The sequence below is a fragment of the Dermacentor variabilis genome, chromosome 4 (assembly GCF_050947875.1).
Source record: "Dermacentor variabilis isolate Ectoservices chromosome 4, ASM5094787v1, whole genome shotgun sequence".
NCBI classification, from domain to species: Eukaryota; Metazoa; Arthropoda; class Arachnida; order Ixodida; family Ixodidae; genus Dermacentor; species Dermacentor variabilis.
The window spans coordinates 122,426,490-122,441,916 of record NC_134571.1 but is presented as its reverse complement, the minus strand read 5'-3'; the positions used below and the strand labels follow the sequence as shown (position 1 = coordinate 122,441,916).

Here is a 15,427-nt window from a genome sequence, read left to right as displayed (position 1 = left end):
CCTGATTGGCCCTCTCAAGTGAAAGATTTTCATTGGCAATATCAGTGCGTCCTTCTACCCTCAAGAGACAGGCTTGAACGCTGGCATATGGTAGCGAATGATAAATACATGCATTGCCCACAAACAGAGACCAACGCGCATGTAGTAATGGAGTGCGTTGTAGCATGCACCTTCTGCAAGCTAGTTGCAAAAACGTTTGGAATATCCATCGTGCGGCCACTACAGCGCCAAGATCGGTTTGCAAGTCTCGTCTACTACAGCGCTCGCTACGTTTTGTGGTGCTTCCGAAACATTAGAGAACGATCTCAGCAGTCAAATAGAGCACTGTACCCCAGAATGTGAAAGCTACGGTCATAGTATGGGGTCATCTTGAAGAACAGTTGTTCAAACTCGGTGAAGCCGAGTTTCTTCGCCGCTGGTCTACGGCATGACTAACCGTCTCCCGATCGCAGTCTTTCTGCAGTCAGAATAATGCTCAAATTCTGGTTCCCTGACTTGAGACTATGTATCTGTATGTGCCCCAGGTGTCTTTCATAAACTCTAGGCTGACAATGATGCTTTTGCGTGGACGCTGCGATGATGTTTTGTTGTTGTGTGTGACAAAGCCAGTGTCAAGCAGACACCATTCATTATTTCATTTGCTGATCTGTTTTGTTTATATCAATTATGATGTATTACATGTGCTATACATTATATTGTACTTTATGTTCATACCACAGTTGTAAGCGTGCCTACGGGTGAATAAGTTTCCTTGACAGCAACGATGCCCAGATAACGGCTCGGGCGTTTGGCTCAAGGTCACTTGAATGTCACTGCCATTGGGAGCTAAAAGTAGATGTCATGCTTAAAAAGAACGCCGTGCACGCGATTAGAACAACGCCCAAGTGATCAGGAGCACCGCCACTGGCGTGGAAGCTCAACGTTGCACGAGATGAGAGTGAAGAAAAAGATGACGACCATTCCACTCTGTAAAGATGGAATGGCAGCAAAAGCTGACGACAGTCAAAGCTCTCAAACGAAAAGCAAAGGGCTTTCGCTGCCATTCTATTTTCACAGAGTGGAATGGTTGTCATTTTTTTTTTTGCGTTGCAAGTCTGGTGTCGTTGCTCGATCGGAGTTGCCCGGGCTCGCGATTGTAGTTTTCGTTCAGCGTCGCGGAAACGTTCTTCGTCGGTGGTCGTTTCGCGCCGGCGCCGTTAAGATTCTTGTTGCAATTCCCTCCGGCGCTCCTCGCACGCATGATGTTCTTCGGGTGTACGAACTATACGTGTCCGCCCCACCAATAACGCAGCTGTTTTTAGCGCCGATACCTCTCCTGCCTATATACTGCGATAACCTGGATGTCACGCTATTGTTCGCGGCAAGTGCTATATACTGTTCCGCATTTTGACATCTGCGCCGCCGCACTGCACCCGTATGGGTTTGTAAGAAATCGCTAAGCCCGTTTCTGTTGCCAGACGCCGAAAAAACTATGGAAGTTTAGTCATATACAGATTTCGCTGTACAATTACGGCCAGTTGCACTCTGTGAAAACTGTTGGAACAGCGGAGCTAGTCTTTGCGCTTTCACGGAGTAGAACACTGGCTGTAGCTTTTTAAGTTTGCGCTGTACCACATTCGTTAATGGGGCGAACCGTTTGCGTGCTTGGTCTTTCCTCGCCAGTGCAGCTTGTGTTGTCGGATGTTGCGTGGGCTTCTGATGACGTTGTCGCCGCTTACATCTCATGAGCACGGCTTTGTGATCCCTTTGGTATGCAGCGAACGGCGCACCTATTGGCTGCAGGTCAGTCACGTTCGCTTAGGCCAAGTCAACGCAGGGGCTCCTAATCGTAGTTGGCTGCTTGCGCCACGCATTGCTAAAACATGTTAATCCAAACTTCGCACGCATGTACTGTACAATCCGGTTCTCCCTTAATATGTTGATGTTGAAATGCCCGACAACTACAACGGGAACTCTTCCGTAGCATGCGACGCCGGGACCGTTCCCGCGCAAGCTCTCGCTGGCGCTCACGTCGGGCAGCTTCTTCCCAGGGAGTATAAGCAATCTTCGCATTTGCAATCTTCGCAATGCGGAGCTAGAACTGACTTGTTTTGTTTATACCCCACCGAGCCTCTCACTGACCTACTTTTCGCAAACGCTCATTGGCTGACTGACTCACTCGTCCCCTTCTCGGCGCGGCGCAGCTGTCTGCTTGACGCCCGCCCATCTTGGCGCGGCGCAGCTGTGTGTCTACCTCTCGCCCCTCTCGCTCCCAGGTCACGTGACTAGCGTGACGCCAAGCAGCACGACGGCACAGGGTCAACCAAGAACAGCTCCGCCTTTAAAACCGCCAATGTTTTATAGCATGAAGCGTGCTGTCCTTTCCGCTCGGACCACTTGCGCACCACGGTAAGGAGTACGCGCATAGCTGGTCGGCAGGGAGGGGGGGAGGGTAATATGTAAGGGTTCACCTAGTGGACTGCCCATTTCGACTGCCGATGATTGGCTGGGGCCGCTCGTCTCCGCTCGAACAGCTCCATCCAATCAGCACATCAGCAGTGGCCGAAATGGACAGTCCACTAGGTGGACTGTTACAGAATACCCTTGCAGGAATGGTAGTGCGCACTGTGGTTATGCCAGCAGTGGAAAGCTGAGCGCTACCCTGGCTCCCCTGTAGAGTCGAGTGAGCAGGGCATGAGTGTGCGTCCGTCCACTTGGCAACCTCGCGTTTGCAGCCAAACGCGCTCCGCGTCTCTGGAGAACCTGCAACCACAGTGACCACAGGCGCGTGACCCGCGCATGCTCCATATAATTTCTATCACAATAAGATGTCATCGGACGGTATACCTCCCACAGGGACGTCGCACTTGTCTTGCTGACGTACATTACACATTGCCGCACGGACCTGTTTTACACACTTTTACAGATGGTGCACAATGGCACACGGTCTCATGCGAGGTGTAATAAAGCGACATGGCCATCTCTCCAAGGTTGACGCAATGCGTTTGTTGAATTAGAGTAATGAGAAGCTTGCTTACCGGCTGTCACCTCGCTGTGCCTGTTGGTTAATTCGGTCAATACTCAGTTCCTTTAAGCAACCACTTCTTTTTATTTGTCTCTGTTGGAAAGTGGTCATATTTTAGCAAGCACACCATACCTTTCGCCTGTATTTGTGACCGGAGCGCGATTTCGCAGTAAAAGCGGTCGATGGAGATATGCAGACTCATGCACCACAACGGCTACAGAGCCGCTGGTCTTGCTTCAGTTTTGACCTCAGCTGACACCCCACGCGCATGCGACGTACATCTCGGTTCCTCTCTCTCTCTCTCTCTCTCTCTCTCTCTCTCTCTCTCTCTCTCTCTCTCCATGAAGCGCATTTCTTATGCGCGCCACTGGTACGTAATTCGTGGCTTATCTCATATTACGTACATGAGGCTGCACGTGCATCAGCCATGCGTGAACTCCCGGTGAAGTTAATCTCGCTCTGGCGAATTCACGAGACGAAATTTCAACCTCGCTGAATGTATGAAGAAAAATAAAACACGTGTGCCTTCGGTCGAGCTATGTCCTCCGCACCACAGTAGCTTTCCTTTCACTTGACCCTCTTAAGTCCCGTGGATTCCTATGTAAATATGCGTTTGAGGGCGCTAGACAAATCGCCCCTGCTTGGCGTTGTGACGGTCGTGAGAGAGACAAGTTATGGCCAGGGCCGGAAGATGTGACCCTGTTTGCAAACGCCCCTCTGGAGTATAGGCAGCAGCGCACAGAGTAGGTGGCTGTGTGTCAATTGCGTACATCAGCGACGAGGTCACTGTCGTCGCGCGAACCGCACGTGTTTTGACAGAGAACGCCACGTCGCCAAGCTGGCTGCTCCCGGTGCTGCTACGCCAGGAGTAATCTGCAAGTCGCACTTGGCTCTCGGTGTGATGTGTTTTGAAACGAAGTGCGCACATCAAGGCGGACCTGGGACAAGGCAATCGCCGTGGCAAACCCGCCTGTGGGAATATGCCAGCAAAGTTTCCGTTCCAACGGTATTAGACGGTGCTACGCTGATCGGGGGGAGATGGCATGGGTGACTCGAAGTTACGAAATATTGACATGCGCGGGCATATACACCGCGCTAACTAAGAAGGTCACGGAGTGGTGCTGAAGGCATCAAAGATCAACTGAATTAAAGTCATGGTTTGACTGCAACTCGTCGGGTCTCAGCAGATTCATGTCAGAATAGCAAGCCATGACAAAACAGATAGGGTCAGCAAATGGTTAAAAAGCCATACCCTTCCCTATGGCCGTCTCTTTATTTTTTGGCATAAATGTATTTTATGCCAATGACTATGCTAGCATGATCTACGGGTGCGCGCTTGTAATGAGCATTCACTTGTCATGCGACAGAGATGTGCCCTCAGAGGAAAATTTATACGATACTTCTTTTCGCAAGTGGTTCACCACGCTGAGTGGCAGCTCTGTGCTTGGTCCGTTGCAACAGTATTCGTTTGCGGTCTATAAGGAATGGAACGAAATTGTTAAGAGTTAAATAGTGCTAGCCAATTACACTTTTGTACAGTTTACTACGTCTACTACTGATTTAACTGCTAATTTGACCTTGAGCCGAGCAGCAAACCGGAAATTCGCATCTGGCTAATCTCCCGGCCTTTCCTCTTTCTCTCTCTCTCTCTCTCTCCAACTTCGGCCTCACGAGTCAATGTTCGTTTACGGTTTTCTTTTCTGTACTTTCAGCTATCAGCTACTGCCCGATAAGCCAAGCGGAGCATTTGGGACCGCTTCCAAATAGTCCCCGAATGGTGAGTATTTCCACATTGTCTTGACGGAAACAGTATTTCTACTAATTTCTACTAGCTTTTTCAGTCTCTTTGATGGCTGACCAATGTGTCCCTTTAAATATGTGTACTAAGGGCCTATGCATCGTGACAATCTCCCGCAAAAAATAAAGAAAGGGAGGGAGCTTTTCATTGTCTAATCTGTGCGCTTTTCTATAAGTAAAACATGTTAATGAGAACTGCAGTACCATGATTTCTCCAATAAGAGTCTATTGACACCGTATAAATTCTTAAGCGCCTTCCGTTGAAATCTGGCAGGATCTGGGAATTTCCAATAGGTGCACCTTCCTGCCTGCTATCTCTGCATAACAGTGAAATAAGTAAGCATTTAAATCTATGGTAGGTTTGACAGGACGTGTGGCATGAATCACAATCACGTTGCCCGCAGAAAATTTGAGCAGCAACGCAACCAGCGAGTTATGTCAGAAGTAACAATGGTACCATGGAAAAAAAAACTGCTTTAACGAATGTTAGTTTTTTTCCCTAAACCGCCATTTCCTGTACCAGCATATGCACGCGTGAAGAAGGAATCCCCAGGGGTGTACACATTTTCACCAGGGTCAATTCTTAATGGCTTAAGTGAAGTGTATTGGTAAGGGTTAAATAAGGCTGAACAATTTCATCAAGTTTCCTTCCAAGTAGTCACAGTTCTGCCTTCGCGCTAACCGCAGAATACCAGAATGAAGTGCTTCAAACCACCTCTTTGCAGCACAACATCAGAGGAAGTTAACAAAAAGCAACAGGCATTCACCTATACGTTGCGCGGCTTCTACAAAAACGCAAAACCCGGTCTATGTAGTTGAAGAAATAATTATTGTCCTCGTCCGGGAAGCAAACACGTGTTGCGTGTCATCTTTATTTATATAAGGTTCTTTCTATTTTGTCGTTGAATATACAACTACGTATCTATGTTTTTAATCCTTTTGCTGTAGACGTCTTTTTTTTCTAACGTACTGTTGTACAAAGCCGTTGTAGGGGTTTTTCAGGGGCTTCGTCAAGCTGCCTAAAGCAGCGTGTACCACTAAACGCCTTCCAGCTTTGCTGCTGGAGAAATGAAGTTGACTTGAACTTCCGCCGCCCAGTGACGGCCGCTCCACTAGCTGAGCAAACCAAGAGACTGGCAGTTGCTAGGCAAGAGCGAAGTAAGGATAACACGAAGCAAAATCGTAGAATACTCTTCGACAGCAAACGTATACCGTTGATGCGAGTACTACCGTGCCAATCGCTAAGTTCACGAAACGTACGCGCTATGGCATCGCCCAAAACACCAAACAAGCATACCCCCCCCCCCCCCCCCTCGCAATCATTCAGAGCAAAATCGCGACACCGTACAAGCAGACCGCCGTGGCTAATCATTTTGCTCCCTGTATATAAATAATTCCCTAAGTCTTAGGTCAAGGCATTCCTGGACCGGGAAGCTGCACTGGAGGTCACTATGCAGTTATCTTATTCTCTGTGTGCTTTACCAATGCTGATCTGTCTGTGGCGCTGACGCCCTGATTTTTTTGCAAAGAGGATTGCGATGCATCTGCGAAGCTTATATCCGCACTTAGCATTAACCTTAGTGATTCATGCATGGTGTGAAAGAAAGCACTCGCCGATTTTCGATTTCAAGAAGCGGTAACGACCCAAGAAATGTTCCGAACGCAAAATTCTTCCGCAATGATAAATCCTGAACGAGAACGCTGCTAATATGTATACATTCACATGCAAGGTTCCAATCTACTCCATCACCGGAAATCGTTACTTAAAAATAAGTTCTGCATTCACATTCATATTGCTCACAACTGTAGAAATAAACGCACCGGTCGCGAAGCGCACCACGCGGAGTTCTTTAACCTGCTCCCAATGCACAGTGCACAACGGGCTCTTTTCCGCTCCGCCCACATCGGCATGCGGCAGCTGCGGGGAGATCCAACACGCGACTTCGTGCTCCACATCTCTCAATATTAAAAGGGAATCAAGAGTTGATTATGTAAAATATAATACTTAGGCCGATTTCTTTAAGTGCGTAGCCTTCTCTTCAACGCAAAACAAATTACCATCCATGCATATCAACGGGAGCATTTTAACAATCATCACCGCAGCGCGTATAACAACTGCATCAAATATTAGCCTTCGTCTGAAATTCAGCGCATTCTACGTCACAATTTGCAGTCGACAGACAACGCAACATTTATTTGTGAATGCAGTGCACAATGTGATCTGGGAACTGGGATGAGATTTGTAAAACGGCGCACAGTAGAGCAGCTGGGCGCACCACACCGATCTGCGTCTTGCGTTTGCCTCGGTGTTCCGTACTCACAGAGAAAAAATAACGCAGTTTGCCATGCTTAACGGGTATTTTCGTTCACAAAATAAGTTAGGAAATGCGATGCGTTAAGACCTTAACCTGATAGAACATTATCCGGCCACGAACCGCAAATTTAATGTTCTCACCGCGGTCAGATAAAGTGCCTCAGCACTTTCGCGAGGCCTCCGAGATGTTCAACTCCACAGAAATAATGACACCCTAACGGCCTTCGCGGGAAACACCAACGCGTCACCAGATCTCGGATGCCGTGTCCAACACGACTTCGTTTTACGTTTCCTCCCGCGGTGGCGCCACGTTGTTGCCTCGAATCGCTCTGTACACGCTCGAACGATGTAGGCGCCGTTTTTTAAAACTTCAACATTAGTTAAGAAGAGTTAACTGCTGGGCTCGTTGATGATCTTGCATACTAAAAAGATTTTGCGCCAAAACAACACACGCAAGAAAGACGACGACACCATGGGCACCACGAACGCCCGTGGTGTCGTCGTCTTGCTTGTGTGTGTTGTTTTGGCGCAAAAGCTTTTTAGCATTCAAGATTAGTCCACACTCCACTGGAAAGCTTTACCTGGCCTTATCTAGTGAAGGTTTCCGCATGAATTTCTTTGTATAAAAGCGCTCACGAAACAACACTCTCAAAGGTGGTCGAAACCAAGTGCAATCCAACGAACCGACCCACCGCGGTGACTTAGTGGCTACGGCAATCAGCTGCTGAGCACCGAGGTCGCGGGTTCGATTCGGCCGCGGAGGACGCATTCCGGTGTCGGCGGAATGTAGCTGGATCATGCTCTCAGATTTAAGTGTATACGTTGCGCCAGGCTTCGGGTTTCAAAACTTAACAGGAACCTTCCATGCAGCGTTTATCGTAGCCACGGTGTTCCTTTGCGATATTCAAGCCCGCTATAAACAATGAATTCGACAGAAATGATACGGTTCCCGTTGCGGTGTGCTTGTGTAACTTATTGGTAAACATGCTTTAAGAAATGCCTCGATATGGTAATTGCGTTGAAAATTGGTCTCTGGGATGCTGGTAACATTAGTACATACTAAGCAACAAACATTTCTAGCAAACATAAAAGTTCGCGTTCTGTTTCGAGAGAAAGAAGTCTGTGTCAATATGGATTTGTCTATCGGGGCTACCTGGAAATATCATCGTGCGATAAGACTCATCATCTCTATTAGTCTACTATATAACGGCAAACATTTTGCAAATATTTTCCACTCACATAAATACAACACGGTTCTACATAAGATCACAGAACCTATGGAACGTCGTTCTATGTATTTTGAATGATTTGTTTACACTTTAAGTAGACATAATAAATATGTGGCAAGTAACACAGCCACTGTTATCTGAAACACAGCGCCACATACCTGTACCTATTCATTGTTTCACACACCTGTACCTGGAGCCATGTCTAAATATACGGGACACTATACCACCCCAGGTAGCACAAAAGAGATACGTAACGTTTTCGTAGCGTTTATCCAAGACGATAAAAACGGGTTAAAGAAGACACGAATGAGAGAACTTCGGCGGGAAAACGTCGAATATCTCTGCTAATGTCCGGCTTAATTGCTTTCTTGAGACGATCTAGAACAGGTCTGCAAGACGTATTCGAAAAGCTGGTCTAGAAATAGGATTGGGAAAGACACAAGTAATCCCTTTGCCAAAACTATTCGTAACCAATTTCTAAACGTTTTTAGGACGTTATCAAAAAGCTGGTCTAGAAGCGGTCTTGAAAGGTTTACGATCATCTGAAGCTAATTTTCGCGGGTGACGGGGGCGATCAGACATCGTTGTTCAAAACACGCGTTTAGTTTCACCTCACGCGACTGGCCTATGCCGCGCAGATGTCGTCAGCCGCACCCGTTGGCACGGCCTAGGCCAATTGCGTTAGGTGAAACTGATCGGGTGTTTCGAACAACGATCTCCAATCGCGCCCCAGATGAGTAGAAGCGTCCGTGTTGACTGTAAGAGCCATGGCGCAGTGCCAAGCACTGTTCCCCGCATGGCCGGCGCATCGTCTACCAAGTCGCACGAAAATGAGCCTGTTAGGAATAATAAATCCTTAATACCGCCTTTAGTAAGCTACGATGCTTACAACCACAATGGGAATGACATCCTGCAAAGAACAAATGGCCACCTCTTGGCAGGTGGCCAGACCAAGCCCTTCATGCCAAGAGTTCATGAAATGAGAACATTGTGACAAAGCAAGAACACTTTATTAAAATGTAATGCTTATGCAAGGTTCGAACAAACTGTGTGAGAAATGCAAATAGAAATAAAAGTACATCAACAATGACAAAAGTCGCAGAAAGGATTCGTAATGAACTCGAAAGTGAACATTCACTAGCACATAAACAAAATTCCAAGTACACATACAAAAATTAACAGAAAAACCTGGAGTGTACTAAAGTGTCTAATTTATCATAGTAAAGTGCGCGTGCTATTAGATGGACTAGAGTTATGCAGAAGTGACATCGGAGCGAATGGAAGAAGTAGACTGAAAAATGCAAGAGTATGCATTGGATGGTAACTGCCTCCAAGCAATGTTACCAATCATCTAGAAGCTTGAAAAGAGCACAAAAAGAAATACCACCGCATACCATCATAAAACAATCCTGTGACAGAAATACAAAAAAATGGGAACAATGCAAAATTGGAAATACTGCCTTTAGGATATATCAAAGAAGGTAATGGCGAGAAAAAAATAACCATACAACAAAAAAGCAATCAAGTGAAATTAGTACAGAATACTTAAACGGGGGATTCAGTGTAACAATTAAGTGAACACTACTGTAGTACAGCGAACGATGAGACAGTAATGCTGCATCTTGCCACTCCAGAACGTGAGAAATGAATATGCAAGCCTCATATTAGAAACTTACATAAACATGGAAATAAACTGGAATGCACTGGAAGCTGCATTTGTGTAACAAAGGAAGCAATGGTCATAATAAATAGTAAGTGTTTTATCTAAAAAGCCCTTTACAAGAGGCAAAGTTGTACCTCTCTGGCAAAAACAAAGTTGCAACGAATAATTTGCAAGCCAGCAAATACAATAATTAGCAACCTGACATGTCCCACTTTGCGCACATCTCCAGTCCCCTAAAGTAAAAAAAAGCACTCTGAATGAGAAAAACGTTTAACACATGTAGCCCAGAGCAAATTCTTTGCCAGTTCACTCACACTTTCACATCCAAAAACATTTGCCACAAAGTCCAGGCACAGTTCCACTGATATTTACGAATTCACCCCCACTTTCACGTCCAAAAATATTTGGCACACAGTCCAGGCAGAGCTTCATAGATAAACAGCTTGAGAGCACCCTACTGATTATTGTGCAGTCCCGCTGCTGGAAATAGAACTGCCGCACATGCTGGTAGTGGTTTCAATCTAGACACACTTGCTGCCCTGGACAGGTATGTTCAGATATCTGCACTGGTGCTCTATTTTGTCGAAGTAGACACATTGATGCACTACGCTGGTAATTGAAATGTTTTGAATGCACAAGTATTGGCTTCACCAGAAAGACTTGCCCACATACCACCACTGGCATATATATGCACTTGCTCTTCACTCAGTAGCATTGAACTTAAAGTGTTCCCTATGTGGGAGCCATGTGTAAAACCGGTGTCACACGACCACTCTCGATCGCGATCAAGCCCGATCCGGATCGAAATTATCGATGCGACTGGCTCACTCTCGTAGCTTGCGCAGAGGAGCCATCACGACCGAGAAATTCGATTTGTAACGGACTGGATAGCGGCTAAAAGAGCCCCGGTACCAAATAATGCACAGACGTACGCTAGGAAAATGTGTTGCACAAGGACAAAGAACTGCGACATGCCCTGTTGTGCGAAGCGCGCGAACAGAACACATGTATATATATATTTAAAAGAACTGCGAGAGCGCTTCGCGAACTCCATGCGCACACATGGCACCCGCACGAACTCGGCAGGCCGCCGTAAAGCGCGAAGGGCGCACAGCGTACATTCCGACACATTTCCCAAACTGCAAACAATCGTACTACCTAAAGCATACAAGTTATTTTATACCAAGGGCATACTCGACTCACGTATGCAGTATGCACAAGCGAGTTATGCAGCGTACATGCTGTATCCATTCGCCAAATAGTAAAATTGATAACAAGCACAAAGCTACAAGGGACTCAATACATTACTACCATTTGAGGCGTCAAATAAAATCGAATTTGGCCGTTTCATATATTGGACACAATATATGGACACATGTGGTACACGGTAATACCATGAAATACCCATCACGTGGGTAAAGGGGGCGAAAACACAATCGAGAACCTGAAGCGCAAACGATGAAAGCACGGTATCGTGCACGCAAAATTCTGTCAGTGCGCTGTAGCGCGAGGGAAGAAAATAGGGTGAGCACTTGACCTCACCTTTTGGGACACCGCACTAGTAGTGAATCATTAAAAAAAAGTCTGTTTGAACCAGTTCCCTTGTCTGCAACACTCTTGCTATACGGGAGACTAAAATACCACGATGATGGCTCTATTGCGGAGATCGGCAAGGTGCGCACAGACAGAAATTTTGCCGCCTTTCTTCGCATTCTGCAAAATGCTTTCTTGTTAGGATCACGCATAGCGGCCGACCCCGACGCTAGGGACACACAGGCACGATTTCGTCCCTCTAACTTTCGTCCTTATACTGCCCTTAACGCCTTAATTACAGCGTCAGTGAAAAGGCGCCTCACATAACATGACAGTGAACTTGAAGAGCTGATTAGTGCCCTCCACTCCGCGCCCTCCAATTGAAAACACTACTGATTTCCAAATTAATCTACACAAACAGATCGCACAACCCAAACTAATCACAGAACGTCGTTTTCTTGACGGCAAAACCCTGCAACACTTGCATGACAAAGGACAGCGGCAGCACATTCAGAACAGCCGCTATCATACCACAGCGCAATGCAAGTGCGATAACGTTATTATGCCCGGCTCCAACAGATCGCACAACCCAAACTAATCACAGAATGTCGTTTTCTTGACAGCAAAGCACTGCAACACTTACATGACAAAGGGCAGCGGCAGCACATTCAGAACAGTCGCAAACAGACCATAGTGCCATGCGAGTGCGATAACGTAACTATGCCCGGCTTCACGAATAACGTGGCCGCCTTGATCAAATAACAATTGAAAACACTACTGATTTCCAAATTAAAACCACACAAACATATCGCACAACCCAAACTGATCACAGAATATCGTTTTCTTGACAGCAAAACACTGCAACACTTACATAGCAAAGGGCAGCGGCAGCACGTTCAGAACAGCCGCAAACACACCACAGCGCAATGCGAGTGCGGTGACGTGACGACGCCATGACGACGCGACTATGCCCCGGCTCGACCGGCTGCCCGGCATCACGAATCACGTGGCCACCTTGGTCACATGATTTGACGACGGTATCGCCACCTTGCGCAAGGTTGGATCGCATTGATGGGTTGTTGAATATTGTAGAAGCCGCTAAAGAGGCTGACGCGCCGTGGCGTGGCGTTTTGAGTCGTTTGCAAAACGTATTCACCCCTCGTTTTTAAGTTGTCTGGCTTCCAACGTTATCAAAACGTATTCACCCCTCGTTTTTAAGCTATCTTGTTTGGAACGTCTTTGATGCGTCGATTTTGGTCAATAATCCTTTTCAGACGTTGAATCCCTTAATACGACGTTTTCAAGACTTTGTGTGCTACCTGGGACATACCATTTAGGTCTACAATATAGGTGGAAAATATTTGCAACAAATTTTCAATCTGAAACCGGAGTGGAACGAGATTAAGAGTGGTGTATAGTTAAACAGGGGATGTCGCGATATCCGTCAAATAAAAATTGAAAAACAAAGAAGAAACCATATGTCAAGTACCTTACCAACTCTTAAGAGGAAGCTTTAGCTCGGCCGACACTCCGACACCGCCTATTAAAATACATGTAAAAGGCAGAAATGCTTCTGAGATAACCCCTGGAACCGTTTTAAGGAAACTTGCGGCATTTGAGAGAAAATATTAAATTATAGAAACTGTTAAAAGCGGAACTTCGATTTATGACTGATGTTTTACAAGTGGCTTTACATAATTATGTGTACAAAAAGAAAGAAACCCGAAGCTTACAATGTCGTCCCTGTGCATCAAAAACAGATATCGCCGTTCTGTGAATGGCATCCATCAGTACATTTATACAGAACAAACTTAATGATATATTAATGTATGTCTTACGTGACTTTGTTACAATGTTTACGAAGTTTTTTTCAAAAGTGCTGCTCAGGTATTTTTGGTGTACTCAAGAAACATGTGTAATGCATCAAATGTGTCCGCTTTGGATGCGCTGTTAGATGCAGTTTACAGAATTGCGATATCATTTTTCATTGCTGAGTTAGAGTTGTAAACTTGATAGTTTCGTTTTCTGAAAATTAGCCATATTTGCCAATTTTTATAAAAAAGTCAACGTCATAAATAAAAAATCCGCTTCCAACAGTCACTAGATTTTAACTTTTTCCTTTTAAATGCAACAAACCCTATCAAATTTGGGGCAGTTTGTGCCGTGAAAAACGATTTATGGTTTCCCACGTATTTAAATAGGAGCCGTCGAGCTAAAGGTTCCTCTTAACACGGGGCTCGTCCTGTGAAGTATCTCTCAGAGGTACATCGCTGTCGTTACAGAAATGTGTTTAAATGTACTATCTGGCTAATTACGCGGCAAGGTGTTAAATTTACGAAGACCATTATAAGTCCACCTTTAGGGTTCAGTTCATTTTTCCAACGCACGGACTTTAATGGAGACCTGAACCATCACTCGGGCTTGGTAAAAAAAAAGAAGAAAAGAAACAGTCCCCGATTAGCATATGCTGCTGTGAATATCTCAGGCAAATTTCGCTGTCGTCCGTGGTACATGGACGTCGCAAGCGGAGCGCTAATTCGCATTTTTCTCAAGCGCTTTCTTTTCAGCAGAAGCCTTCTCCTCACTCTTGTAGCACTGCCGCATTTTATCATATATCAGATTCCCATATGCGGTTGCTATTGGCAAATAGCTGACGTCAATCAAGAAGGGTGCAAGCATCAATGCGCCTCTCCCTAGCATTACTGTGTATATTTATTGACGCATTTAACAAACAAGCTGAAGTAAGCGAAAATATGCGCTTGGAATTTTGATAGCAATTACGTACTTCCGGAAGTACCGCTGTCGTACTATAGCCAACCATCGTCTGCTAAAGACGATGGGGGTAATGCTAACCCCATTATACCGCAGTCCCCCCACTACGGCGTGATCGTTGTTGGGGCACGTAAAACCCCATAATTAATTTTTTTTTTTAACTGCGCGCCACGGTGACTTTCGGTGGACCGAGCATTGTGGGCACCACACCGCTGAGCCATAGCTTTCGCAATGAAAGCCATTAAAGAAGAACCGGGAGCACTGCGAAAGGGACACAGTCGATGGATTATTGCCAAGAACTAGTAGGCAACATCTTATTTTTGGGGATGTAATCGAAGACTTTTGTTTTTGTAAATGTTGCAACTGCTGACGCTATGTTAGTTTTATTATAGTATAATTTATATTGTCATTGTTCTTGCATTGCTTTGTGTGTGTGTGTGTGCGTGTGTGCGTGCGTGTGTGTGTGCGTGTGCGTGTGTGCGTGCGTGTGTGTGTGCGTGTGCGTGTGCGTGTGCGTGTGTGCGTGCGTGTGTGCGTGTGCGTGCGCGTGCGTTTGCGTGTGTGTGTGTGTGTGTGTGTGTGTGTGTGTGTGTGTGTGTGTGTGTGTGTGTGTGTGTGTGCGTGTGTGTGTGTGTGTGTGTGTGTGTGTGTGTGTGTCTGTGTGTGTGTGTGTACGCTGATTCTTCTCCTGCTTAATAATAACCAGCCTCTCGCTGTACTAGCTTTTTTTCTTCGGTGGTCCATTTTCACCGCATATTGTCCCATATCAAACTGCGTTTATTTATTTAATACGAAACCTACGACGCAGAAATGCTTATTTGTCTGCCATGCACCAGGTAGTTAGCAGATCCATGGCATAGGCAGATGTGCATGAGGGTGCAGATTGCACGCTAAGTCTGCAGCCCTGTTCGGGTTTTCCGTCAAGTATTCTTTATTTTTCCGCAGATGTCGCATTCGTCAAACTTTTCAGGTTGGGTATACATAGTGTAGACGGTGCGTGGTGTTTTTTTTTTAGCAAAAGAGCAGCTGGACCTAGCTGATCTAAGAAACTGACTAACGCGAGAGAAACGCGCGCATGTACACAAACGACAGCAAAACGTGGCGTTCATCTACAC

The 15,427-nt window shown here is 46.0% G+C and overlaps 1 protein-coding gene across 2 annotated transcripts in view; it reads left to right on the top strand.

Annotated features, from left to right (window-relative positions):
* Positions 1-15,427, top strand: part of LOC142579701 (DNA damage-regulated autophagy modulator protein 1-like) — an 80,135-nt gene that overhangs the window by 63,245 nt on the left and 1,463 nt on the right. For both annotated transcript variants that reach the window (XM_075690181.1, XM_075690182.1), the window contains exon 6: positions 4,717-4,781. In XM_075690181.1, coding sequence (XP_075546296.1) covers positions 4,717-4,781 — 65 coding nt within the window. The remainder of the gene's footprint in view (positions 1-4,716; positions 4,782-15,427) is intronic.